The sequence below is a fragment of the Myodes glareolus genome, chromosome 17 (genome assembly GCF_982192425.1).
Source record: "Myodes glareolus chromosome 17, mMyoGla1.1, whole genome shotgun sequence".
In the NCBI taxonomy this organism is placed as follows: Eukaryota; Metazoa; Chordata; class Mammalia; order Rodentia; family Cricetidae; genus Myodes; species Myodes glareolus.
This window is the reverse complement of record NC_142042.1, coordinates 42,947,685-42,975,225: the sequence shown is the minus strand read 5'-3', so window position 1 is coordinate 42,975,225 and position 27,541 is coordinate 42,947,685. Positions and strand designations below refer to the sequence as shown.

The following is a 27,541-nucleotide window of genomic DNA, read 5'->3' as shown; positions in this document are numbered from 1 at the left end:
TCATTTGCCAGTCTGGGAGGCCTCAGTCATCAATAGTATCTTAAAGCCTAAAGATTTGAATCAAAATAACTCAAAATATTTCCGCAGAAAAAGTATAATTAAATGAAAAGTTCAGTTTAACATCATAGATTATTTTTTCTAAAAATAGCAAGAGTCAAAACCCAGCACCTATTTACTATCTCTGACTTTACCCATTTTAATTTATGTCTACTTGAAACCCAGTTATTCTTTGTTCCTCATTTCCATAAGAACTTATGGAAATTGGGATTTTTCCTTCCCCTCATTGATAGTTTCAGGTATGTTGTCACCAAATGACCATTCATTTGTATGAAGTTCCTTTTCACTTAAATATTGCTATATGATTAAAAATTCAACTTAATAATTGCTAGAGATAATGTAAGATTAAGGCCCTGACTAAAATCATATTAAAAGCTGTTAAAATATAAATTTTTAATTAATTAGGAATTTCTCAAAATTTCTCACTAATCTTGGTAATTAATTACTTATTAATGTATGAATTTAAATGGTATTTCTTGCCATTGGTAATGCTTGATACATTTAATCTCCTTAACTTGTACACACACCCATGCATATTAAGTAATGACTTGTAGTGTAGTCTTCCACCTGTCGTAAAATTTCCCTGTAAGTCCTCAAGCTACATGCTAAATACTCATGGTGCATTTTCATTTGTATCAGGTGCAATGTACATATCTAGAATTGTGTGTGTTAATTTTATTTTAATTTATTTTACTATGTATAAAGCATATCTCAAATACATGTTCCACCTCATAAGAATATCATCTAGTTTGTTAATTAGTAGGGTTAAGTAACTGAATTTTAAGGGGGGAGACTACAGACTTGAATGGTCTCAGTCTATAATCTGAATGTGTCTAAATATTAGATTATATACATTTTGAGAACACAGATATGTCAATGATGCAAAATAAAATATTTTATAAAGATGTTACACCATAATAATTTGTAGCTAAGAATATCTTCTTTCTGTAAAAATTATTGATGCAATGTTGCCTAAAATTTTATGGGTCATTATGCTTGATGATGTTGATAAAATAAAGCTATAAATTATCTGAAATGAACAAATTTACATCTATTCTAAAAAACAAAAGCTTCATAGAAGACCGGGGCGTGGTTAAAGATACAGTTAAGTAGATATATAATAAAATCTCTGAAAATAAAATAGTTTAAAAACCAACCTTTATTTCACACCAAAATTTCTCAATGTTTGCTTTACTACTGTCTTACAGTTAAAGGATGCATAGTTATATTGAAATATCTCTTGGAGATAAAACATTTGTTTTCTTATACTACTGACTGATCCGAAAACAAAAATACAGACAAAGTGAATCTGTTATAAATCTAAACAGTATTGTAGTAACTGAGGTATCAGGATGGTAAGAGGGCTGTTAGCAAAGACTCTCACTCTGGGGCAAGTCATATTGCTTCATAAAATGATAATATTCCACTGAATATCACCAAGCCCTGCCAGTAACATTCACGGCCAGTGTTGAATTCTTTATATCAAGAAAGAAGAAAAGTCCACATGTGCGTTTTTATTCTTTTCTTCCCAGCTCTCATATTTAGATGTGGAAGGCAATTCCATTAATATGGTGCAAATGACATTCCTGAGACTCCTGACTGCCTCTGCCCGACAAAATTTCACCTACAACTGCCATCAGTCAATTGCGTGGTATGACATGTCATCGGCAAGTTATGATAAAGCACTTCGGTTCCTGGGATCCAATGATGAGGAAATGTCCTATGAGAACAACCCACACATCAAAGCGTTGTATGACGGCTGTGCGGTGAGTTCAGTCTCAGTCTACCTTCGCTCCTGGGTGGATAGAAGAGGCAGTGTGGACAGCCTTCTGCCTTCCTATGGCTCAAAACCAGATGTCTCTCTTAAAATGGATACCAGTTGTTATTAAGAGTTAGTGCTTATCAGTGGCCTATCAAGATAAATCATATTAGAAACCACTAAGAAACACGCATGCACACACATGTGCACAAACACTGTACACTCACACACACACACACACACACACACACACACGCACACACACACACCAATGCTCTGGAATATACACCTAAACATCTCATTTTGAAGATATAATAGAAGATAATATTAGTTCATGTGTTATTTTGTCTCCTTTCAGTATCTGAAAAATATTGCAAACAGTCACTCAAATAAAACAATAAAAACAACATAATTGCTCCCAAAGTCCATGACTTTAAAATGACAGAGGGCATAAATAACATTATGTCATTTATACAACAGATGACTTTTCATGCCTGTCCTTTGAAAAGATCCATGTGCTAGCTTTAGAGCTGCTAATTTTCACTCCTCTCTGAAGAAACCTTATTTTAGCACATGGGACCATATCCTAGCTAATGCTTCATTTTAGTGTTAATGCCTAGAGACGTCTCAGCTGCAAGCAACAGAGTTCATGATTTTAGCCAAGTGTGTCTGGTCCAAGAGGAACAAAAAAGAGAAAAGAAATGGATGAGCAAAGCTCTAAAACTCCCCAGGGTATTTCACTGTTAGGTTTATAAAATTAAAATACAGTAGTAGAAATGTTTTGACTGTTATCTTAGTGATTGTGAACACTCTAATTGGGTGGTATTATCCTGGGAGAATGGAGCGTAAAAATGGGGCAAACTAAAGTCTCAAGCAGTACCCAATTTTATTTAGAGCATCAGATAATTTATATTCTGAAGGTTAAGCAACATCAAATGATCAAGTTCACATGAGTTCAGTCTGCAAAGAAACGCAAGGACAGGATTTGCATGGAAACATTTTTGAATAACCAAAGCAATGTCTAATTTAAGGCACACCAACTCCAATGTCCTACATCTGGGAAGGGACACAAATGAACATTCCAAGAACAAACCCACGTATAGGAGGAACAGAGGTCACAAGACTCTCGTCTCGTTTTCTTGGAGTTTTTTCACAAACTCTCAGAATCACCCTCACACAGCTCCATTCTTGGGTCATGTTCTGACACACTTCATTCTGATTTCTCATAAAATAATTATGTGTCTGCTCCTGTATACCTAATGTAGTAAGGATTTTCTTATTCGTGTAAGATTAAATATGAACATTTCATATTGAATTATATGTTTTAACTCATACTCTTTTAACCATGAATAATCGAGTAATTGAAATAAAATAGAAATTATAATTGTCAACAAAGTTGAAAACATCATGTGACATCAGTGATAACAAATGAGCTCTTACATAGTTGTCAGTGCTCTCCTTTCTTTCACTGTCTTTGCTCAGGTTATGTAGGTAACAAAGAAAATACCATGGATTTTAATAATAAGAAGTGATGACATAACTTGAATTTTCTGTTTCTTTTTTACAGTCCAGAAAAGGCTATGAAAAGACTGTGATTGAGATCAATACTCCAAAAATTGATCAGGTACCCATCATTGATGTAATGATCAATGATTTTGGTGATCAGAATCAGAAGTTTGGATTTGAAGTTGGTCCAGTTTGCTTCCTTGGCTAAGATGTGGATGAAGACTATATGAAACCAACAGAGAAAGTACCTTGGTACCTGCCACCAACCCATTTCATGCCACATGCAAGTTTTGAATAAGAACAGTAGAGAACATGTGTTTAGGAATCACCGACACCTGTTGGAGGCAAAGTCAGAGAGAAGAAGTTCTGATAGTCATAACAATATAAGATAGTGTGGCTGAGATGGCAACAGGCCTGTTTCTTGATATCAAACATCATCTCTCCTTTTCCTATTTGGATTTCTTTGGTGCTGTAGAAAAAAAAGGAGAGAGAGAGAAAATATATATTCATAAAAACACATGGTGCTCATTCCCATCTATCAAAGATATAGTGAAAGTGTGTTTAATAAACTGTAATTATTTTATGTACAGTTCTATGCTGTCATTCATGTGTCCATTTCCAAGACTTGCGCATGACTTTCAATCCCACCTAGTGCTAATTTCATGACAATTGTGGAACTGTGGTAACAATAAAATGTAGTGTTATAAAGACGACAGTTGTAATTTCTGATGACCCCATTTCCCTTTCTCTGATTAATAATAAAATGCCTTTGTGTATGTTGGTGTTGAAGAGTTCAGTTATTTGATGGCACTAACAAATTACACATGGCGCCAAACCCAGGCACATGCCAATCAGCTCTTTTCTGCTGATAGTAACTTGTTGAATTTCAGCCTAAATTATCATGCATTTTAATGCTTAATTCAGTGCTATACCTCAGATATTTCTTCTCGGAGCCCATATTTCACAGGATAATTGTATATATGGTAAACAAGAAAGTTTATATTTTTGGACAGGAAAGTATGTATGGAAAACTATTTTAACATCCACCCAGTAAATAACTTTATGTACAATTATTTCTCTACTTTATCTTCTCTCATTTTCTTCAGTATGCTTCAGCAATTCCAACAAACATTAAAGATGGAAACTAAGCAAATGTTTATGAATTTGTGCAATGTTAGATTTGTAAACAATGAACTTTTTGAGTCTTATCTAAGTATTATAATAATAACAGTCCCAAATATTATTTTATTTGCCCAACAAATATAATTTCTTTCCTTTTAAGATAATTATATTCAACATTTGACGAATCGAGTAGCTAAATACGTATGGGTGGGCTGCTTTAAAAGTCATATTTATTCAAAACAGTCAGCCACCCTCCTTTTTCCACTAAAGTATTTTGTTTCACATAGCCTGAATTAACTAGCATTAAAATTTAAAAATTACCAACTCAACTTTGTATCTATTTTAAATAATATATGTAAGACTTGAAAATAATGTTTTATTATAATTTCTTATATGAAGTGTTAAATTAACTGATACCAGATTCCACTGGAACATTTATTAATTGATAATTTATCAAAAACATAATGTATAATATTGACATTTAAAAGTGAACATTTGTAATTCAAAATTTCTTTATTTCTGAAACCAAGTTTGTGATTGTCCTTTGGAGGAGGGAGATATGAACTTTATCAATAAATCAAGTCTTGTCTACCTGGATTGGTCATTTTCTTTCCTAAACTGGTTGTAAATCACGTTTTTCTACAGAAAGGCTTTGACTGTCGTCCTTGACCATCCAGATGCAAATTCTATAATGCTTCCATGTTGGTCCTCAAAGAGAAGCTCTAAAACATATAATGCAGTCAGCAATGAATGGCAATACTCTACTTTCAAGAAAATGAGGAGATACATTTAGTGTTACAAAAATATCTTCATGAGCAAATGTTTTACAAAGACTCAACGTGTTCATGATTTCAGAACTGAAAATACTTTCCAAGCATTTTATTTAAAAGTATTAAAATCACAATAAAATAATATTTGTTGATCTAGAAAGCTTTCATATATCAGATAATTTACGAGTCAATGTATATCAATGAGAGATTATGTTGCATATCAGTGCATATCAAAGTTGTCTTTTTAAATAAAATAAATTTGACCTCTGAGAGAATGAATACAGAGATAACTATTCTTTCCTTTTATGGACATCATTTTCTACATGATATCCAAATTTTTTCTCTTCTCTATGATTGATTTCATCTGTAAAATAAATAACATTATAGTATATAAAATTCATCTATTAGATGATATTTGAATAAATATGTTACTGGAATAAAAAATACAGATGATCATTTTGATCTTGCAGGAAGAATGGGTCACACCATAGCACAAAGGTCTTTTGCCATAATAACTTTCAGAAATTAAATTATAATCCCAAAATAAAGTGGCAAGGGATTATTTTGAATGAGCCAATATATTTCATCAAAAATCATTTATAGGAATCCATAAAAAATATCAAAAAATCTGGAAAGATGATTATTAATTAACTCTCAGATATACTTCAGTAATACCATAGTCATTTGTACACCATACATTTACATACATACACACAGACACACACACCACAGTTAGTTTAAAAATTTCTTCACAGGAAAATTATATATACATTTCTCCAATATATATAAGAAAAAATGTGTTCAATAACCTATAGCTTAGAAATGTTTCCATTTCTTATCTTGTTTTGGTTTTACAATCTGTTAATTTATTTTTAAAAATTTAAGAACGCTCTCTTAAGTTGTGTTCATAGGTGTACAATATATTTGCCAGAATTTTTCACACAAAAGTTTCTGCTTCTATACGTTTTACATATTCTTTCTCTGTAGCTGAGGATATTTTTCATGCTCAGGACAAGGCATGAGGAATCATAAACCTACCATAGTAAATCTTTGTCACTCTGCCTTCTATTTATCATGATATGGTTGGTGATATTATTTAGAAAGTTATTACTATACTCGGATTAAAACATCAATATGCATATAGTTTACTGAATGCCTTATAATTATATACCTCTCTTTGAAATAGATATAAAAATGCCAAATGAATAACTCCTAACTGAGCATCTTCCCAGTGGCTATTTCAACTCTAAATGCAAGGAGGGCAAAGAGACATAAGGATGCAAAGCTAGTTCTTTAAACTGAGATTACATGTCTTATAAACATACACTTTCTATTCAGAAACCTTATGCATTTTTTTAAATAGAACAACTCAGGAGAATGATCCTAAAGCTTCTGGTTTTCTTAATTAAAATTTATTATATGTAATTTTACTGATGTTAAAATTAAACCTTCCTTTTAATTTAAACAGTAAAGGGGAGGTGCTGTGTGATTCCCTTTTGTACGCTGTGAATAGCATTAGTTAATAAAGAAACTGTCTTGAGCCCATGATAGGGTAGAATAGCACTAGGCAGGAAGAACTTAATTGAATGCTGGGGAAAAGGAAGTGGAGTCAGAGAGAAGCCATGGAGCCACAACTGGAGACAGATGTCGTGGAACCTTGTCAGTAGGCCATGATCCTCATGGTAAAATATAAAATTATGGAAATGGGTTAAATTAAGAAGCAAAAGCTAGCCAATAAGAAGTTAGAGCTAATAAGCGAAGCAGTGATTTAATTAATACAGTTTCTGTGTGGTTATTTTGGGAGTTTGGGCAGCTGGGAAATGAACAAGTGGCCTCCTATAACAACAATCTTTTTTTTATTTTACATACCAATCTCAGTTCCTACTCCATCTCCTACTTGGCCCACCTTATCCCCACCCCACACCCCCATACACACCTCAGAGAGAGTAAGGCCTCCCATGGAAAATCAACAAAGTCTGTTATATCACTTTGTAGCAGGGCCAAGGCCCTTCCCCCTATATCTAGGTTGAGCAAGGTACAGGAAATGGGCCCCAAAAAGCCAGTTCAAGCACTAGGAATATATCCTGCTCCCACTACCAGTAACCCCACAAAATGCCCGAGCAACACAACTGTCACCGACATTCAAAGGGCCTAGTTTTTTCCTATGCAGGTTCCCCAGCTGTCAGTCCAGAGTCAGTGAGCTTCCACTAGCTCAGGTTAGCAGTTTCTGTGGGTGTTCCCACCATGGTCTTAAAACCTTTGCTCTTACTGGACTCTGGGAGCTCAGCTTGTCTGTGGATCTCTGCATCTGCTTCCATCAGTTACTGGATGAAGGTCCTATGATGGCAATTAAGGTAGTCATCAATTTGATTACAGGGGAAGGCTCGTTTGATAACCCTTTCCAATAATGCTTAGAGTCTTACCTGAGGTAATCTGTGTGGATTCTTGGGAACTTCCCTAATGCCAGTTTTCTCCCTAACCCCACAATGGCTCCCTCAATCAAGATATCTCTTTCCTTCTTCTCCCTCTCTGTCCTTCCCCCAATTGATCATCCTGTTGATCTCTCCTCTTCCCTTCTCCCTCCCCACTCCCTTTACACCCTCCCTCTTTACCCCACATTCCCAATTCTCTCAGGAGATCTTGTCTATTTCCCTTTCCAGAGGAATCCGCATATGTCTCTCTTAGAGTTCTCCTTTCTGTCAAGAATCTCAGGGTTATGGACTACAGGCTCGTTTTCCTTTGCTTTACTTATGAGTGAGTACATACCATGCTTTACTGATATCCACTTATGAGTGAGTACATACCATGTATGTCTTTCTGGGTCTGGCTTTTTTTTATAAAAAGTCACTCAGTATGGTTTTTTATAGTCCCATTCATTTGCCTGAAAATTTCAAGGTGTTATTTTTTTTTTACCTCCAAGTAGTACTCTATTGTATAAATGTATCACATTTCTTTATCTGTTCTTTGGTAGAAGGGCATCTAGGCTGTTTCCAGGTTCTGGCTATTACAAATAATATTGCTATGAACATAGTTGAAAAAATATCCTTGTGGTAAGAGTGTGTATCCCTTGGATATATGCCCAAGAGTGATATTGCTGGGTCTTGAGGTATATTGATTCACAATTTCAGGTGAAATTGACATATTGATTTCCAAAGTGGCTGTACAAGTTTGCCCTCCTACCAGCAATGGAGGAGTGTTCCCCTTATTCCACATCCTCTCAATCTTCTGCATGCAGCAAAATTGTACCATATAAACTAAATATCTAGCCCATTTCATGTAAATAGTAATAGCTGCAGCCATAGATTTCCTGCTATTACTATTATCCCCACAGTATTAGTTCCTGACATGTAACCTAGAACACTCACACATGACATGCACAGTCCAGAATCTCTATAAATAACTACTTGTTCAGTGATAAATCCCTACACCAACCTGTCATTACAGAGACCCAAACAAGCAGAGTTTTACTTGTCTGGTTAAAAAATATTACAGCAATAGCAAACCTCATCACAAGCCATGTTAATAAGTAGCAAGTCCAAGCTCATCTGAAAAATGATCATGGTCAAACACATCATGTCTCCCTTTCTTGTACCAGGATGTTTTTCTTTCCAGAAGGGCGAATTTAATAGGTTCAGAGCTCTCTCAAGTTCTATGCTTGGCTCATCCCATCTTCTGGCTGTAAGATTAGCCACAGTTTGTTGCACTTGCAGCCTAGAAAGCCATGAAGATTGCAAGGTGATTTTCCGTGAAGTACCTGACAGAAAATAAAAATGTCTTGCATACAACATTGCAAGTCTAGTAATTACTACCTATCAACCCATATAGAACCCTCAGTTACTGTCTCTCTAAATCCAGCAGTCAATAATTATGAGGAAATTTGATCAGGACCAAACGAACAGTGGCAGAAAAGAGTTACAGAAACATAGTTAACTTTTATCTTCAAAAACCACAAATTGCAGTAGTCTCTGGAATGCTTGTTCATTATAACTAAGACTTACTTAATAGTATCCTTGCAATGGCAGGTCTGCCTGCAAGACTACTGACAAGAAGACAGTGAAAAGTGCACAGCCCTATTTTAAAGTTACCTTTCTATGTGTCTATTTAAATAAATAGGTAGACAGTATTTCTGTCCATAACACAAAGATTTATATTTTATAAAATGATGAGTAAAATGTATATCTTTATACCTCTTCTATCCAGTGGCAATTTAACACACACTGTGACCAGAGACTAATCATAAAATCACTAGTATTTAAAGCCTCTATTCTAAACAAACTATTTACATGCCCTCCCAGAAGGGAATAATTATAGAGCACAGAAGAAATACATCTGCAATTGAAGAGAGTTCTTTGATCAGACCTATGTGGGTCTAACTCTAAATTTAGTGGACAAAGATATACAGAGGGAAAATTTATTTGTAGAACTCACTAACCAGCCTTGTGCAAAAGTGTAGAGCTAAACCTTTAATGACACAAGCTTGGTTACCTTATCTATTTCAGGAAAATACGAAAAAATGTATTTTAAGTTATTAAATAAGAATAAATCTCACATATTCATGTGTATATAAAGATTTTACCTGGATGCATGCTCAAAAGCGTATCAAATATAAATTTAAAAATAAATAAATTGAAATTGGACAGAGGCTCAGTAATTAAGGGAGAGTTTTGTCTATAAAGAGGGTGTGAGTTCAGTTGCCAATATTCACCTCAGATAGCCTCACAATAACCTGTCACTCCAGATCTACGGAATCCTATACACTCCTCTGGCCTCCTTGGACACCTACATATACAGGCACACACATACACACGTTAATAAAAATAAAAATAAATAAGTGACAGTTTTAATGTTGACCATGAATTTATAAGTTGTAATAATAAAATTCCTGACATACTCATAAGTGAAAAAAATCTAAATTGCAGAACATACTGTTGCCTAGATGATTTGCAAACGCTGAAGATAAATGCTGCTTTTCATGCCCAATGGTAGTGTGGTACCCCACTAATGACTCGTCTTTGAGAACAAGCCACAACAATATCCTAGTCAGTCATGTCTTCAAATTAGTTATTTTTATATAACATGTGTATTGTAAGGCACAAGAAGAGATGAATCATCAAATAAAGATAAAAAGTTATAAGCAAATCTTCAAGCTAATTCTAGGTAGCTTCATTCAAGCAGGGCATCTGGAAGCAAGCTCAGTTGCTGTCATTGCGAATCCTCTCTAGCGAGTGCACAAGCTTCTCAGCAGAATCCTCAGTGATGTGAATATTCCAGAGTCATACACGTTGTTTTCAGAAGCATTAGCATTTCTGAAGTCTCTGATTTGTTTTTAAATAACCCATCTGTTCAGCAGAAGGAACCCAAGACCCTGTCTACTGAAGGAGAAAGAAAAAAATCAGCGTTTATACTTTAACCGTTGCTCTGTATTCAATCATTTATACATAAAATTTTTGTGTTATTGAATGCTTTGTCTGAGAGGAGCCATATGTAATAGTCTCAGGAATTTTGGGAAAAGGGGAATATTAAATTATCTAATTAGCAATGAAGGACTTTTTAATGACCCATGGCCAATCTTTTTCTAATATTAATGAATGTATCATTTTTACTATTAACCTTCATATATCTAAAACCTGACATAATGCTTTATATCCACTAAGTTAAAAAAATAAAATTTTTCCCTATATTTTCATTGTTTGCTGTACACAGCTGTGTTCCTTCTGATTGTTTTCTCTGAACATGGTATATCCTGGAGAGCAGCTACTAGATGACTGGATATATTTTGAGAAACTAATTTTAAAATGACTTCATGACTATGAATTCACTTCAGGAAAGTACTCATGGGAGCCACACAAGAGATACCATCACATTCTCTTTACAGAGCAAAAGGTTAGGTAGTGATGGAGAAATAACCCAGGTAGGAGCATCTTCTACAAGGCTGAAAACACATCCCTGATTGTTCCCACCCCTTCATTCCTCATAATCATACCTTGTGTTTTTATTTAAACTTTTTTGTGACCTCAAGAATACCTCCCACCTTATCTGTCTTTTTCCCATGCTTACTCAAATTTCATTTTCACTACGTCCAGCTTTACTTTTTATTAAACTTTTACTGCTCTTAAAGTCTTCAATATTTTCAGATCATTCAAATGTATATAATTGAGTTCATTTTTGAACCACAGTAAGAATGAACCTTCTTCAAAGCTTCAGCCCTGGGTTACATAGCTGTTTCACATTGCCTACAGTACATGTTACTTTGCCCTAAACAACCAGATTAAAAATGTATAACATTCATTGTCAAAATTATTTCTAATTATATAATAAACATAGCTTAAATTTCATCATCTGTGCTTCAAGAGCTTTACAGAGGTAATTAGGTTTAATATAATAGAATCTGAGCCATTATGTATACCTTGTTCAACCTAGATGCAGTAGGGAGGGCCTTGGACTTGCAACAGGGCAGGGTGCCTTGTCCTCTCTTAGGATTGGAGGGGAGAGAGTAGAAGAGTGTGGGGAGGGAGTAGGAGAAGGGGAGAGAGTAGAAATTTGAACTGTTTTTTTAAGTAATAAAATAATAATAATAAAAAACAGGAAACTAAAAAAAAAAGAGCCTAAAATATACCTTCCATAAACAGTGCTATTTTTCATCAGCACTTGTGAAGACATGAAATTCATCACAGAGAGTAATGTACCCCAAGTAAGACAACAAGAACTCAATGCAAAGAACAGTAAACTTGGAGTTAGGAGACCTTGGTTCGATCAGCCCTGCTAGGAGTCCCAGTCCTCGCCGAGAAAATATGGCAACACTTATATGATGCGTTAGGGAACTTTGTTCTCTATATACCATAATTAAAATGACTTAGATTGTTGTGACCAGAGATCAGAGAAAAGAGAACAGTGAAGACTAAAATGGTTTGTCCGTGTTACTGAGAACACTAAATGTAATCTTGAAGGCTGAATAAATTTTGTATAGGAAACCCAAAAAAAAAAAGAATCGGATCAATTATGAAAAATTGAAAAATTTCTCAAAGAAAGAAAAAAATTGAATTAGAGACAGATACATATACAGGGAAGGCACTAAAGCAGGAACTTACCCTTTTCCTATTGTTCACAAAAGATATGATCTCATCCCCAGAAACACCTGACCTGAGCTATTGGAAGCTCACTGATTCCAGACTGACAACTGGGGAACCTACATAGGATCAAACTAGGCTCTATGAATGTGGGTGACAGTTGTGTGGCTGGAGCAATCTGAGGGGGCACGGGCAGTGGGACCAGAATTTATCCCTAGTGCTTTAACTGACTTTTTGGAGCACATTCCCTTTGGAGAGATGCTATACGCAGCCTAGATATAGTGGGTGGCACCTTGGTCCTGTTTCAAAGTGGTGTGCTAGACTTTGTTGGCTTCCCCACGGGAAGCCTTACCCTCTCTGAGGAGTAGATGGGGATGGGGTTGGTGGAAGGTGGGAGAAGTGGGAGAAAGAGGAAACTGGGATTGGTATGTGAAATGGGAAAATATTGTTTTGAAAATAAATAATAATAGAAATGGGGGAAAAGACAGGATCTCTCAACTCCTAACCTCTAGAAGAATGACCCAATTACAGCCTGTTAGTATGTGAGTTGTTGTCTGTATAGCCCTGGCAAATTAATAAGAGGTATTAAATAAATATCTGTTATTATTTATATTATCACAAACATACGAAACATGCATGTGTGTTCCCCAGTGCTGTCATATCCCTTAGAAATTGTTGAGTGAGTAGCTAGCAGCTTAAATTTAGAGATCTCATATTCCCAGTGCAGGAAACAGAAAACTTTGCTTACTGCGGGGGGCCATCCTGTCCAGCAGGAATGACCGCCACCAAAAACGAGAATTCCTTCTCTGGTCACATCTTTATTTGGAGCCCTTTGATTGAGGAAAATTGGGGGAAGGGAAGATAGAGCAGGGATGAGAGAAAGCTTAGAGAGAGAGCGTTGGGCCCCGAGGCAGCTGCTTTTAAACGGTGGAGAGGCTTGAACGCTGTCCTGATTGGTTAATGCCATTCTGCTGGTCTGAGCATGTGCAAGCAAGGGTGCAGGCAAGGGTGCTCAGCCCCACATGGCTACCTCCAAACTGCAGGACCACCTGTGCCTCCAGGTGGCTCCCTACATCTCCCTCTTCTCTTGTTAATAAGAGCAATAAGGCAAAACTATTCTTCAATCTGGTCCCCACCTCATGATGTGTGGACAGATTAAAGAAAAGAAAAGCAAGACACACCCTTCCCGTGCAATGGGACAACTACTTCCCTGGGAGTGCTAGGGCTGTGTCTGCACACCCTCCGCCTATGCATACCTTCCTCCATGCTTTGTGGGACTATCTGGTCCCTAGAGGGTGCTAAGGCTATGCATGGCTAATTGCCTATGAGCTCTTTTGAAGTTGAGAGCCAAACCTGGGGTGAGGATACACATACCAAGACTGCCAAGGCCTGTGTCACAAAGACCTTGTCCCACCTCACTTGGGCTAGCAGGTAGCACACCAATCAAAGACATACAGCACTTCCACCTAGACACAGCATGCCAAGAATACCTCTGCTCCCACCCATTCCTAAGGAAGGAAAAGGCAAAGTAGAGTCAGTCAGAAAATTGTTAAGAGATAAGAGGTTGCACAGGGTGCTGCTCAAGTCGATGGTGTGAAACAGCTGCTCTTGGCACCGCCCAGAAGGTCATCTCTGCTGCCTCCGCATGAATCTTTCCTTGCAGGACACTCAGCATCCACTGGGTCATCTTCTTTATCTCTCTGGTCGGTCTCGCTGGCATCCAGATGTATGTCAGCATTCCTAGAAAAACATAAACAAAACTCTCCTCCCAAATTAACATTTAAGAGTATTAAAAACTCTCAGTGTAAAAATTCAGCACAATCAGTACTGGAAGTAGGCTGGTTTTGAACTTAGAGACTTGCATGTCTCCGTTTCAAAGAGCAAATCTTGTTTGCCTGTACCAGCAAAATTTTGAATTAAAAATTAAGTGTAAAGAATGCAAGAGAAATCCTTTCTCTGGGGGAAGCTAGTCCCCCTCTTATGTCTAAAAACCAAAGCAGTTGTCACTGGGAATTGAACTCAGGACCTTTGGAAGAGCAGGCAGTGCTCTTAACCTCTGAGCCATCTCTCCAGCTCCCCATTCAAATGAAAAAACCTCTAGGTAGCATTGTTTTATTCCACCCGTTGCCAGAGGCAATAGGTAATGGTAACCAGGTTGACGCGCCTTTATTATGATAATTAGGACTAGTTTTTTGAGGGAGAATGGACGTAGACCATCAATCTGACTACTTCCTGCTGACAAAGGGGCGATGTTTGGGGGATAAATGTTTTTATCTGACTGAATTTTTAGCGACAAATGTTTTTATCTGACTGAATTTTTAGCGACCTTGGCTGAGGGCGGCGGCAGCAGCAGCGGATGGCGACCGTCTCTGAGGCGCGGCCCACTGTGGCGCGCTCCGCATGGCCCAAAGGCATGGCTCCGCCCCGGGCCGTGCGCGGGCTCGCCGTTTATTCCGTACCTGCAAACTGTACCTCAGCCTCACCTCAGGCATTGAATTCGCACCGCCAAGCTCCAGCAAGGGGGGCATCCGCCCACCCGTGGGGGGGCTTCTCCTGCCCGGTCTGCCCGCGCGCGGAGCCCTGTTCTCTGGGAACTCATCTCCACCCGCCCATGTTGCTATGGAAACACAGTTCAGAGTTTGGCCCCTCTCCGTCTTTAGGTCTTTAGCGGCGCTGCTGCTCACCACGCAGCTTCCGCCTCTGCCTCCCGAGTGCTGGGATTAAAGGCGTGCGCCACCACCGCTGGCTACTTCCTCAAACAAAAATTAAGTTTTCTGTACGTGAGAGCCAGAGACTGAGCTCTCTTAACAAAATTAGGCGAAAATCACCTCCAAAAGCTCTGTGGCTCTTTAAGAATAGGGAAGGCAGTCTTCGAACTCGATCAAACTCGCCTCCCTACGAGACTGTTGCCTCCAGTCTCTAACAGCAAGTACGCAGGTGGATGGAAAGGGAGCGGAAGCCGCGGTCTCCCGTACCCCATCGTCCTCAAAGTCCCGCCTTAGTTACCTCGCCTTTTTTGCTGCTGTTCACATTCCTCCTGCACTGAACTTAAGGAATTTTTCTTCCCCGTTGCTTTCTGTACCTTCTTTCAGATACCTTAACTTTGATTTTTTTTTGTATTTTCTTTTCTTTTTAGGCCTATACTTTGAAATTCTTTTTCCTCCCCTTTTTGGGGGATTCAACTGACGTCACTCACCGCTCCACGTGTTCAGAGTTCTGAAATTCACGGCTCTCTGTGTCCTGGTGTCTGATTTCAGCTTTTTCTCCCGGGCTTTCAGCACGTTGCTGGGCGCTTCCTTCTCAGGGTCCCCCGGCGTAGTTGTCAGGGTCCCTTGGCGTCCCGGGGTTTCGAGCACCAGTTGCGGGGGGCCATCCTGTCCAGCAGGAATGACCGCCACCAAAAACGAGAATTCCTTCTCTGGTCACATCTTTATTTGGAGCCCTTTGATTGAGGAAAATTGGGGGAAGGGAAGATAGAGCAGGGACGAGAGAAAGCTTAGAGAGAGAGCGTTGGGCCCCGAGGCAGCTGCTTTTAAACGGTGGAGAGGCTTGAACGCTGTCCTGATTGGTTAATGCCATTCTGCTGGTCTGAGCATGTGCAAGCAAGGGTGCAGGCAAGGGTGCTCAGCCCCACATGGCTACCTCCAAACTGCAGGACCACCTGTGCCTCCAGGTGGCTCCCTACAGCTTACAGATATTCTCATTCAAAAGTAAACTGTATTTATTGTTAGGCCAATTATATTCTCCACATATACTCAGATATGAAAAGAATAAAAAACACCAGCAAGCAGAAACACAAAATTTGTCAATAAATATTGACTCTTCAGAGGACAGTAGGGTTTTTTGATCTGTGCGGCTATCAGATAATCTTTGGCAGACAGATTCTAATTATAAATGGAGGGTGTGAAATTAAAGTTTGAATGTTCATATGAAACGTCAATAGGTTGAGATAAAAACATATATGTATCTATTCCTTCTGAGAAAATAATGACTCCTGAGGCAGGTATAAATTCTTACCTTTCAGACTTAAAGTTAATCTAGGTACTAACAAAAATAATTGTATTAGTTAAGGTTTATTAGTATAATTAATTGAGGGTATCACATTAGTAGTGAATACTAGTACTTGGAGAATACTATTTGGGCAGTCCTCACTTGCTGATTCACATAGCAGAAACTGAACACTACAGTGTATATTCTCAGTACACAAGGCTGGATGCATCTTTGTTCCACTCAGATGTTCCAGGCTAGGAGAATAGCTGGAGAGTCGGTAGTCTTCAATCCACATTTGAATGCTGAAGGAATTGGTTTCCAATGACAGCAATGGACAGCAGGGGCAGAATTTGTAGCACAGTATGTGAACACAAAAAGTACAAAGGCAAGCAGGAGTAATAAGTCAAAGCTTTTCCCTTGCTCCTCCTTATATGAAAGCGACTGTGTGATGCCACCTACCTTTAGAATGGATCTTTGAACTTCAGCTTATGTAACTGAGGAAAAAAAACCTTTCAAAGAGTCAACCAGAAATCAATCTAATCTAGATAATCCCTCAGGTGTGCCCAGAGGCTTGCCTTTGGGAAATCTAAATCATTTCAAGTTGAAATTAAGATTAACCATTAGAAACCTTATTAAAAATAATAGCAGTAACAGTACTATTAAGAGGAATAAATCTTAAATTATGTCTGTACCCTTAATTAGTGACCCAAGAAAGTATGAGTGTTAGAATAAATGGCTACAAATATGAGGTACTTTTCAATTTCAGTGACAGTGAGAGAGAAAATGTAGGTGTATTAAAAATTGTTTCATTATGAATTTAGTATAAAAAACCTCATATGGCATAAAGCATAAGAAAAACTTGCCCAAATTTCTTTGAATATGAGCAAAATATTTCCTGTTTCCTTCCTTCATAAGACTAGACCATTCTCCAAGATGATGCTGAAAAGTCTTGTGAAAAGGTCTGTGATTTCCACAGGTGTGGACCATCTAGTTCTGACACATGAGAAATAAGGAATAAACAGGAAGCCATGCTTCAGAGACTTGCTTAAACTTCCACAGTGAAGAGGAACACAGGACTGACCACTGAAATTGAAAATCCAAAACGGTACTTCAGAGGAAAAAAAAAACTCACAGCAGAAATAGAAGCAAGCAATCATCTGGAGGACAATTTCAAACACCAGCTGATGATTTAGTCTCACTGTCCAACTCAGGCAGAAGAAAATTCAATACTGTTCAATGAAGTAAATAAAGGATTGCGGAAAATAAAATCCCAGCACCTAAGATAACAATTGTATTGATGTCTGCAGAGCCTGCGTGACAGATGCACTCGGCTGCCACTGCAGAGGCAGCGGCGCAGCTATATACCAGCTTGTGGCATCATAAACTTTTCAGTGCAGACAGGACCATCCCCAGGACAGAGTGATTTGGACGGATACCTGTGTTGTGTTCTATGGGGGAGCCCAGCTCAATTGCCAGCAGTCAGCTAGATGATGGTTCTTTGAGTCAGAGGGGAACTGTTTGCCAGATGGAGTGGAAAAAATACAGGAGTCATGATTCCTCCATAGGTAGACCTTAAATTGCTCTGATCCCCCTTGCCACCTAAGGAATATTATTATGAGTCGCAGGACTCGTGTTTGGTGGATATCTTCGTAACACTGTGGGAGAAATTATTAAAGAGATCATAGAAGTCCTAAATTGGGCACCGAAGAGACAGATTTGTCCTTCAGAACTGTTAGTTGTTCTGAATAATACTGGCTCATGGACACTTTGTTTTAAATTTTTAATTAGTTGCTAATCTTTAGAAACACAAATTTCAGGCTTCTATTTTAAATTTGTAGTGTCTGATGCAATAGAAATGAGTGTCCAGTGTATTTTTTGGACCAGATCATACATTCTCTAATTGGTTGTGTCTTTGAGCACTCCCCACTACTTGTGTGCAGTTGGATTACATCATTTTGGTTTGCCTTTCTAGACATTTTATTCCTGAGTGCAGAGCTAATATCTTGAGAAGAAAGAAAATAGAATAAGAAGGATGATGATTAGAAATTATTGATCAAAGAAAGAACTTATCCAGAAAAAGAGCAAAATTTTATGAGCAATGTTTTTAAAAATATAATGAAAACTAGATGATCAGCCAGTTACTGGGGAAAGCATGTTAAATCACAAACAGGATAAAATATAGCAATTAAATAGGCTCTGTGACCGGAAGGTTTTACTTTATTACCAGAATAGTGACATCAACCAAAAACTGGGACGGTCCTATAAAACTGAAGGTCTGCCACCAGCAGTCTACTGCCTTGCCATCTGTGAGATATGAAGGAAACAATTAAATGTGACAAATGAACTGATCACTGAGTGGAATTCTGTTGTCCTAGGTTAGCTAATTTCACTTTAACTGTCAGAGAAAGGGTGTGGGAAGAGAGAGTATTGATAGAGTGATACAGTGGATGACAACACAAAGGTGGAGATATAAGTGGTAACCTGAACCAATGGATTATTACTGATGAATGACTGTTGTGGGAGTAACTTCCGCTGCCTCAATCAATAGTCGCTGAAATACGAGCCCACAGTGCAGCGGGGAGCGACTTCCGCTCCGTCAGCCAATAGCTGCTGAAATACCAGCCCACTGGGGCGTGGTATATTTCTCTTTTAAAAAGAGAAGCATATCCGGAATAGGCCCTCTTGGTTCCGGCTCTTGGTTCCGGTGCTCGGTCTCGGCTGCTGCTCCCGGCTCCTGCTCCAGCGACTAGGCTCCCTTCCTGACGGTTTATGGTGTATGTAAGTTTTACCCCCCGCCAAATAAATAACCCCTTAAAACATAACTGGTGTGGGATTGATTCGTTAATAATTGGCGCCCAGCGTTTGGTTTAAGAACCGCCCCACCCCCCCACCCCCAGCTCTGCCTCCCAGGATACACAGGTCCGGACAGTCTCTGCCGGCTTACTTTGCCCTGTTCAGCATGGATTTTTAAATTTCTCCTTGCAACGTGAGTCAAAGAGCTCACAGCGCAAGCTCCCTTTGAAGTTCCAGCAAGCTGTTTGAAACCCATAACTGATTAGGAGTGCTGAAAGCAGCTTGACCCTTAATCCCAGCACAGGGACACGGGGCCCAAAGCACTAGGCCTCTTTAGCAACAGCGCAGTGGCTGTGTCACGACCCTCTGCATCCGGTTGAACAGAGCAGCAGGGCCTTGTTTATTGCCTTGTTTATTGGCCACTAGAAGCTCTCTGACCTTTTGTGATCTGTGGATTTAACCTCTGGATTTGAGTGTATATATTCTAGAGTTTACTTCCTCAATCAATACCACTGCCACGTGGATTCAGGTGCGCCCCACCTCCTACTGGCAGGCAACGGTCATTACAGGTAAGATTTTTCTTTTCGGTTGAAAATAAATACATACATACATACATACAAGTACAATTTCCTTTGATTGAAAATGTCGGAAAATATTACTATCCAAAAGTTCAATGGTTTTTTCAGTTGCGCTATGGAGGATATTCTGAAGGATGTCTCAGATATTCCTCTTACTTTGTTATTCCTGGGATCTGTTGCTTTTCTGGTGTTTGGCTATTTTATAAGAAAGATACAGTCCTTACAGACTGAATCTACAATGCTGAGGGCAGAGATTAAAACCTTAAGAACAATTCAGACTGATACCAACCTCCTCAAAAAAGAGTTTGGAGATTTCAAGGAGGAAACTAGATCAGAGTTTGGAGTTTTCAAGCAGGAGACTAGATCAGAGTTTGGAGTTCTCAAGGAGGAGAATAGATCTTTGTTTGATATGACTCGGTCAACTGGCCAAAATATCAAGAAGGTACAGTGTGATATTGCTTCTTTAGAAGGGAGCGTCACTGCCCTGGAGGAGGGGACAACCAAAATGACGCATAACCTCCAGTCCATGACTGTAAGTGCTGAAACATTAGCTGAGAGGATTATAACCATTGAATGTGAAAATCGGACTTTATCAAAAGGGTATGATAGATTAATTGACAGGATTTCCATACAAGAAGGCACAGTACATGCCATGAGGATTATGTCCAAGGAGGATATCGTGTCTCTGACGGACAAGCTCCATGCCTTAGAATCGTTAATGAAGGCTTTGGAGCATAATACTGGACAGGAGATTCAGGACTTACAGAAGGCAATGGTGAGCAGATTTAATAAGATTGAGGAAATCATAGACTCTGATGAACAGGAGCAAAAGGTAGAAAGGCAACCTTCACCTCAAAAAACTCTCAGTCTACATAGAGTTATACCTGCCTTTCCAGTAATAACATCAGAAAAGATAACTGGCTCCAAAAACCCTAAGGTCGTTAAAGAACATACATGGGAGCCTATACGTATGAATGATCTGAAAGAATTTAAACAAGCAATTGTGAATTATGGACTACATTCATCCTTTGTTAGGGAGATGTTAAAATCCTGGGCTCTGAGCAACAGGGCCACCCCTAAAGATTGGAACCAGCTCACATCAGCTGTCCTTGAGAACGGACCTTTATGGCATTTCAAATGCCTATTCAAACAAGAGGCCAGACTTTTACAACAACAAGAATCAGCGAAAGGAATTGAGGTTTCTCTAGATCAAATTCTAGGGGAAGGACCTTACTCTGATCCTCAGGAACAAGCTCTTTATGATGAAAACATTTTATCCATATGTGCTACAGCAGCTCTAAGGGCCTGGGACAGGGTTCAAGACTCAGGTCAGAGAGTAGAATCGTATGTCAGGGTCAAACAGGGTCAGAGAGAACCCTTTAGTGATTTTTTGCAACGACTAACTAAGGCTGTACAAATAGGGATACCTGATCCAGAAGCAAGAAATATAGTAATTGAGTCTTTGGCTTATGAGAATGCCAATGTAGAATGCAAAAGGATCCTGGGGCCTTTAAAGCTCAGATCAGCGCCTTTGGACGAATGGGTTTTACATACAATGAATGTTGATACATTTGATTATGGCAATGAAACATGGGTACAAGAAGCAATTTCCAAAGGTAAAAGGAGACATCAGATTACAAAATGCTTTCATTGTGGCAAAATGGGACACATGAAAAGGGACTGCAGACAATGGAAGTCCAGGAATAATGCCTCTTCTAGGAATAACAGGAATAGGAGGACTCAGCCTTCAGGTTTATGCAGGAGATGTGGAAAGGGCAGGCATTGGACGAATGAGTGTAGGTCAACAAGAGATAAACAGGGCAACCCGTTGCCATCGGGAAACTCAATAGGGGGCCTCTCGAAGGCCCCCATGGCAAATGTGGTCCAGTCATTTCCGATCACTGCAGAGAACATGCCTCTTCAGGGAAATTAGAATGCCCCATGCCTGCTGTTAAAAGCAATAACGGCCTGAAGGATGAGTTAAATGTGGTGAATGAATCAAGAAATCTAAGAGGACAAAGTAAACGAATATTCTGGCAGACTTCTATAAATGAACAAAGGCCACAGCTAAGAGTGTGTGTAAATGGCAAACTTATTACTGGCTTACTGGACACAGGTGCGGATGTAAGTATCATTACACCAGAGTCTTGGCATCCGCATTGGCCTCTTCAGGAGGTAGATATTCAGTTCTTAGGAATTGGAACCCTATCTCGAGTAAGACAAAGCACGAGATGGGTCAATTGTATAGGTCCAGACGGACAAATAGGAAAACTAAGGCCATATGTAGCAAATATTGCAGTGAATTTATGGGGCCGTGACCTATTGCAGCAATGGAATACCCAAATTAACATTCCTGCTGCTTCCAGAGCCCATATTTCTGAGGACAATATTACAAGATATTACAGATGGCGGAAACCAGCCATTAGAGCTATACAAGAACACAACACAATTGATGGCTCTTCAGAGGTACCAACAGCCATGCCTCTACAATGGTTGACTGAGAAACCAATATGGACTAAACAGTGGCCTTTAGCTGAGGAAAAGTTACAGGCTTTAGAACAGCTGGTACAAGAGCAATTAGATGCTGGACATATAGAAGAATCTACCAGCCCTTGGAACTCTCCTGTGTTTGTTGTTAAGAAAAAATCTGGTAAATGGAGAATGGTGACAGATCTTAGAGCTATCAACAAGGTTATTCAACCTATGGGCCCTCTGCAATCTGGAATTCCTCTGCCCTCCCTGTTACCAAAGGGATGGCCTCTTATAGTTATTGATCTGAAAGATTGTTTCTTCACTATACCATTACAAGAAAAAGATAGAGAAAAGTTTGCCTTCACAGTGCCTACCTATAATAACTCTCAGCCTGCAAGGAGGTACCAGTGAACCGTCCTCCCACAGGGAATGTTGAACTCTCCCACCCTGTGCCAATATTTTGTAAGCCAACCATTGAAAATTATACGCAAACAATTTCCTAAGTCCATAATATACCACTATATGGATGATATCCTGATATCTGATCAAAACAAAGATACCTTAGAAAGGTTGTTTGAAGAAGTAAAACTAGTATTACCTAAATGGGGATTGCAAATTGCTCCTGAAAAAATTCAGAGAGGAGATTCTGTTAATTATTTAGGTTATAAAATAGGCTTACAAAGAATTAAGACTCAAAAGGCACAAATTAGGAGAGACTGGTTACGAACGCTTAACGACTTTCAAAGATTATTAGGAGACATTTCCAGTCTACGACCAGCTGTTGGGATAACACCTGATCTAATAATTCATTTAAACAAAACCTTAGATGGTGACAAAGATTTGAATAGTCCCAGAGAGTTAACAGCTGAAGCAGAAAAGGAACTGATGATGGTTGAGGAAAAATTACAGGAGGCACATGTAGATAGGGTGGATCCAAATTTTAGTTGCGTTCTAGTTATATTGCCTTCCAGGATTTCTCCTACAGGAATTTTAATGCAGAGGGAAGATACTATTTTAGAATGGATTTTTTTACCACACAAACCAAGTAAAAAATTAAAAACTTATGTGGAAAAAGTCTCTGAATTGATTATAAAAGGAAAATTGAGACTTCGTCAATTAGCAGGTATAGACCCATCAGAAATTATAGTGCCTTTCACTGCTGATAAGATAAAAAAGTTGTGGGAAGACAATGAACCATGGCAAAGAGCTTGTGCTAATTTTTTGGGAGAAATCAATAACAATTACCCAAAAAGCAAGAGACTTAACTTTATAAAGAGAACTTCTTGGATCCTCCCTCGAATTGTCCGTGATGCTCCAATAACCGGAGCCCATACATTTTATACCGATGCTAATAAATCAGGGAAAGCAGGTTACAAATCAGAAGAATTGAGTAAAGTGGAACAAAGTCCTTATGATTCTGTCCAGAAAGCAGAATTATATGCCATCCTTATGGTGCTTAGGGATTTTAAAGAACCTCTTAATATAATTACTGACTCACAATATGCAGAAAGAGTTATTTTGCATATTGAAACTGCTGAATTTATACCTGATGATACAGAACTGACCTCATTGTTTATCCAGGTACAAGACATGATCAGAAACAGGTTCTGCCCTATGTATATAACGCATATCCGATCCCATACAGGTCTGCCAGGTCCTCTAGCACAAGGTAATGCAGATATTGATCAATTATTAATTGGTAGTGTGCTGGAGGCATCTGAATTTCATAAAAAACATCATGTCAATAGCAAAGGCTTGAAAAAAGAGTTTTCTATTACATGGCAACAAGCTAAGGAGATTGTAAAGAAATGCCCTACTTGCTCTTTTTATAACCAAACACCATTGCCTGCAGGGACTAATCCAAAGGGTATTAAAAGGAATGAAATTTGGCAGATGGATGTGTTTCACTTTCCAGAATTTGGCAAGTTAAAATATGTACATCACACCATTGACACTTATTCAGGCTTTCAGTGGGCAACCGCTTTAAGCTCAGAAAAAGCTGACTCAGTAATCACACATTTATTAGAAGTTATGGCCATTATGGGTATACCTTCACAAATAAAAACAGATAATGGTCCAGCTTATGTATCTAGGAAAATGAAACGATTTTTTGCTTATTATAATATTAAGCATGTTACAGGTATACCATACAATCCTACAGGTCAAGCAGTTATAGAAAGATCAAATCGTACTATAAAGGATATGCTAAACAAACAGAAAGGGACGAAAGATACCCCCAGAAATAGATTGCATAATGCTTTATTAACCTTGAATTTTCTTAATGCTAATGAGAAAGGAACAACAGCAGCAGAGAGGCATTGGATAATGGAAAAAACTTCTGAACTAAACCAACCTGTTTATTTCAAAGACGTGCTGACCTCTCAATGGAGGCCAGGAGATGTGCTACGTTGGGGAAGGGGTTTTGCTCTTGTTTCCACAGGAGAAGAAAAATTGTGGATACCATCAAAATTAATAAAGGTTCGATTTGAAGAGGAGAAACCTCTTGGAAAGGAGAAATGACAGCTCATCCACAATGATGATATTCATACAGTTGGTAAGAAAAACATATAGAATGGGGGCAGGGTTCTGTTCTTATCTCCACAGGAAAACACTGATTTTTGAAAAGTTCAAGGGACCCTGGATATCTGAATACTGACAGATGGAAAATAATGGCACAATAAGGACTATCAAGAAAACTGAATAGGTTCTGTAAGTAAAATATACTAAATTATATTTCTAAATTTATAGAGCTGGTTTTAGAGTTGGACTCTGGCTCAGTCCCTCTCTAATTCCAAGCCTGTTGTTAAAAGAAAAACCCAGAATTTCTGGAGTTTCTGTCTCATGTCAAGAGCCATGATATGGGACAGAAAGAAATATGAGTTTAGAAAACATTTTTACTTTTCTTCATATCTATCATACCTTTCAGTGAATATATCTATCATGTCTTTCATTGAATATATGTATGTCTGTATATGTCTATATGATTAATATACGATTATATATTATTATAATCATATAATATATGATATTAATATATGATTAATATATATGATTAATGTTTAATTTTTCCACAATGAACAATAAGTTTTTCCTGCAGTGACATTTGAAGTTTCCAGGAAGAAGATGGGGCCCCATAACAACAACTCCACCTGGTTGAGATGACATCATGATACTGATAGCACTACTACAAGACCTGTTTTGGGTACCAGATGCACAAGACGATGCCAACGTGGTTAGCTGAAATGATGCACATCTTGTACAACATTCTGGCCAGACCTCCACAAAATACTCAGAGACTATTTGCAATTTTAAAAGACATTGATCTTAAAATTTAACCATCATTTTACTTTCACAGGATCCCCCAGAAAGAACGTCGCCCCCATGACAGCTGGAAGTAATTCTAGAGAACGACGTCCCCTCTCCCAGTAAAGTTTGTCCTTGGGTTTAGGGACATCATTTAGGGGTTGGTTATAATTAGTATAGGGTTGAGGGTTGGGGGAGAAATTTTATAAGCGCAGGAATCCAAAAAAAAAAAAAAAGAGGGATAATTGGATTATGGGATAATAGCTTTGTACTTGTGAGTTATTGTTTTTAGACAAATATATTGGTATTGATTCTTATATATTGATACAAACTTAAATTATGTTGACTATTTTAGGCATGCATGCTTCTACCTCTGTTTAAAACATTTTTATGTATTGACATATATATTGTATTGATATATGTATATTTTACCATATTGCATTGTACACTTCTACCTCTGATTAAGATACTTATATATTGTTTATGTATTGATATATATATTTACCATATTGCAATGTATACTTGCACATTGTTTATACTTGGAGGTTATATTGTCCCCATTTATTGCACAGTTGTTTACTATTTCAGTCTTTAAGTTAGATAGATATTGAGAATAATATAGATCAATAGTCATCTAAGTTTGTCATTTATAATTAGACTAATCAGGTTCTTTAGATACATAGACATTATATTCAGTATAGATAGATAATCTTCAACCTCTTCAAAGAGCTGTAGAAAATGGCCTTTAATCTAACTCAGAGTTCTGTGGTAGGGAGACACAATCGCTCCTGGCAACACTGATCTATTCCCGAGAGAATGTTGAGCACCAAAGACACTCCACCTGGAGCCTTTCTTCTTGGCAGAACTGGCCTTTGGGTAAAGAAATGCCCATACCTCAACTACTGACAGAGTTACAGAGTATCCGTAAATGGATAAAACAGGACTGTCATATCCTGCCAAGACAGGATAAGATAGTTTTGAAAAGTTCCTTGCCTTTGAAAATGGTATGTCAGTTACGTTAGGCCAAAGTTGGTTGCTTCAACGCTGCAAACGTGATTTTGGGTGTTTGCCCAGGTAGCCAGTTGTCTATGTGATTTGTTACATGTTCTGGAAGTTTGATTGCACTTCCTAATTACTCAGGTAACATTATTTCCCTTCTCAGATCTTTGATGGGATTGAAGATTATATAAACGTAGTTACTTTCTTTTCATGACGTGGCCAAGTTATTTCTTATACAAGACTTAAGCTAGTTAGAATAGGATATTTGTATTTATTGTATATAATTGTGTAGGTTTGTACTTACTGTATATAATTTCGTAGTAGGCTTAGAACTCTCTTACTTAAACAAAAGGGGGAGGTGTTGTGGGAGTAACTTCCGCTGCCTCAATCAATAGTCGCTGAAATACGAGCCCACAGTGCAGCGGGGAGCGACTTCCGCTCCGTCAGCCAATAGCTGCTGAAATACCAGCCCACTGGGGCGTGGTATATTTCTCTTTTAAAAAGAGAAGCATATCCGGAATAGGCCCTCTTGGTTCCGGCTCTTGGTTCCGGTGCTCGGTCTCGGCTGCTGCTCCCGGCTCCTGCTCCAGCGACTAGGCTCCCTTCCTGACGGTTTATGGTGTATGTAAGTTTTACCCCCCGCCAAATAAATAACCCCTTAAAACATAACTGGTGTGGGATTGATTCGTTAATAAATGACTTACTCCTCAAGGTTGTGGAGAAGTCAACAGCAATGAAAGCATCACTCGTGTTTTCAAAGAAACCTCATGAATCTGGTACCTTATAATATTTCCCTACTGAGAAATCTATGTAAATGATAGGCGATTTCTCTTTGTAATTTGTTTTCATTTTCGTAACTACATATGTATCTACTACATTTATAGTAAAATTAAAAGTTTATATTAAAATATATCATAATAGGAATAATGCAAGAGAGATATGTGTGTATCCCAGATTAAACACATAAAAACACAATAATAAAGAAATATAAAGTTATAGAAATAAAAAGAAGACAGACAGTGATGGTGTACATCTTTAATCAGGTGGCAAAGGCAGGTCAGTCTCTGAAAGTTTGAGGCCAGAACAAGAGTGAGTTCCAGGATAGCCAAGGGCACACAAAGAAGC

General features: G+C 38.3%; 1 protein-coding gene across 2 annotated transcripts in view; it reads left to right on the top strand.

Moving 5' to 3' along the window:
- Col11a1 (collagen type XI alpha 1 chain) overlaps positions 1 to 5,035 on the top strand; it is a 183,214-nt gene extending 178,179 nt beyond the window's left edge. For both annotated transcript variants that reach the window (XM_048456958.3, XM_085677794.2), the window contains 2 exons: positions 1,590 to 1,823; positions 3,384 to 5,035. In XM_048456958.3, coding sequence (XP_048312915.3) covers positions 1,590 to 1,823; positions 3,384 to 3,530 — 381 coding nt within the window. In that variant the 3' untranslated portion in view covers positions 3,531 to 5,035. The remainder of the gene's footprint in view (positions 1 to 1,589; positions 1,824 to 3,383) is intronic.
- The last annotated feature ends 22,506 nt before the right edge of the window (positions 5,036 to 27,541 follow it).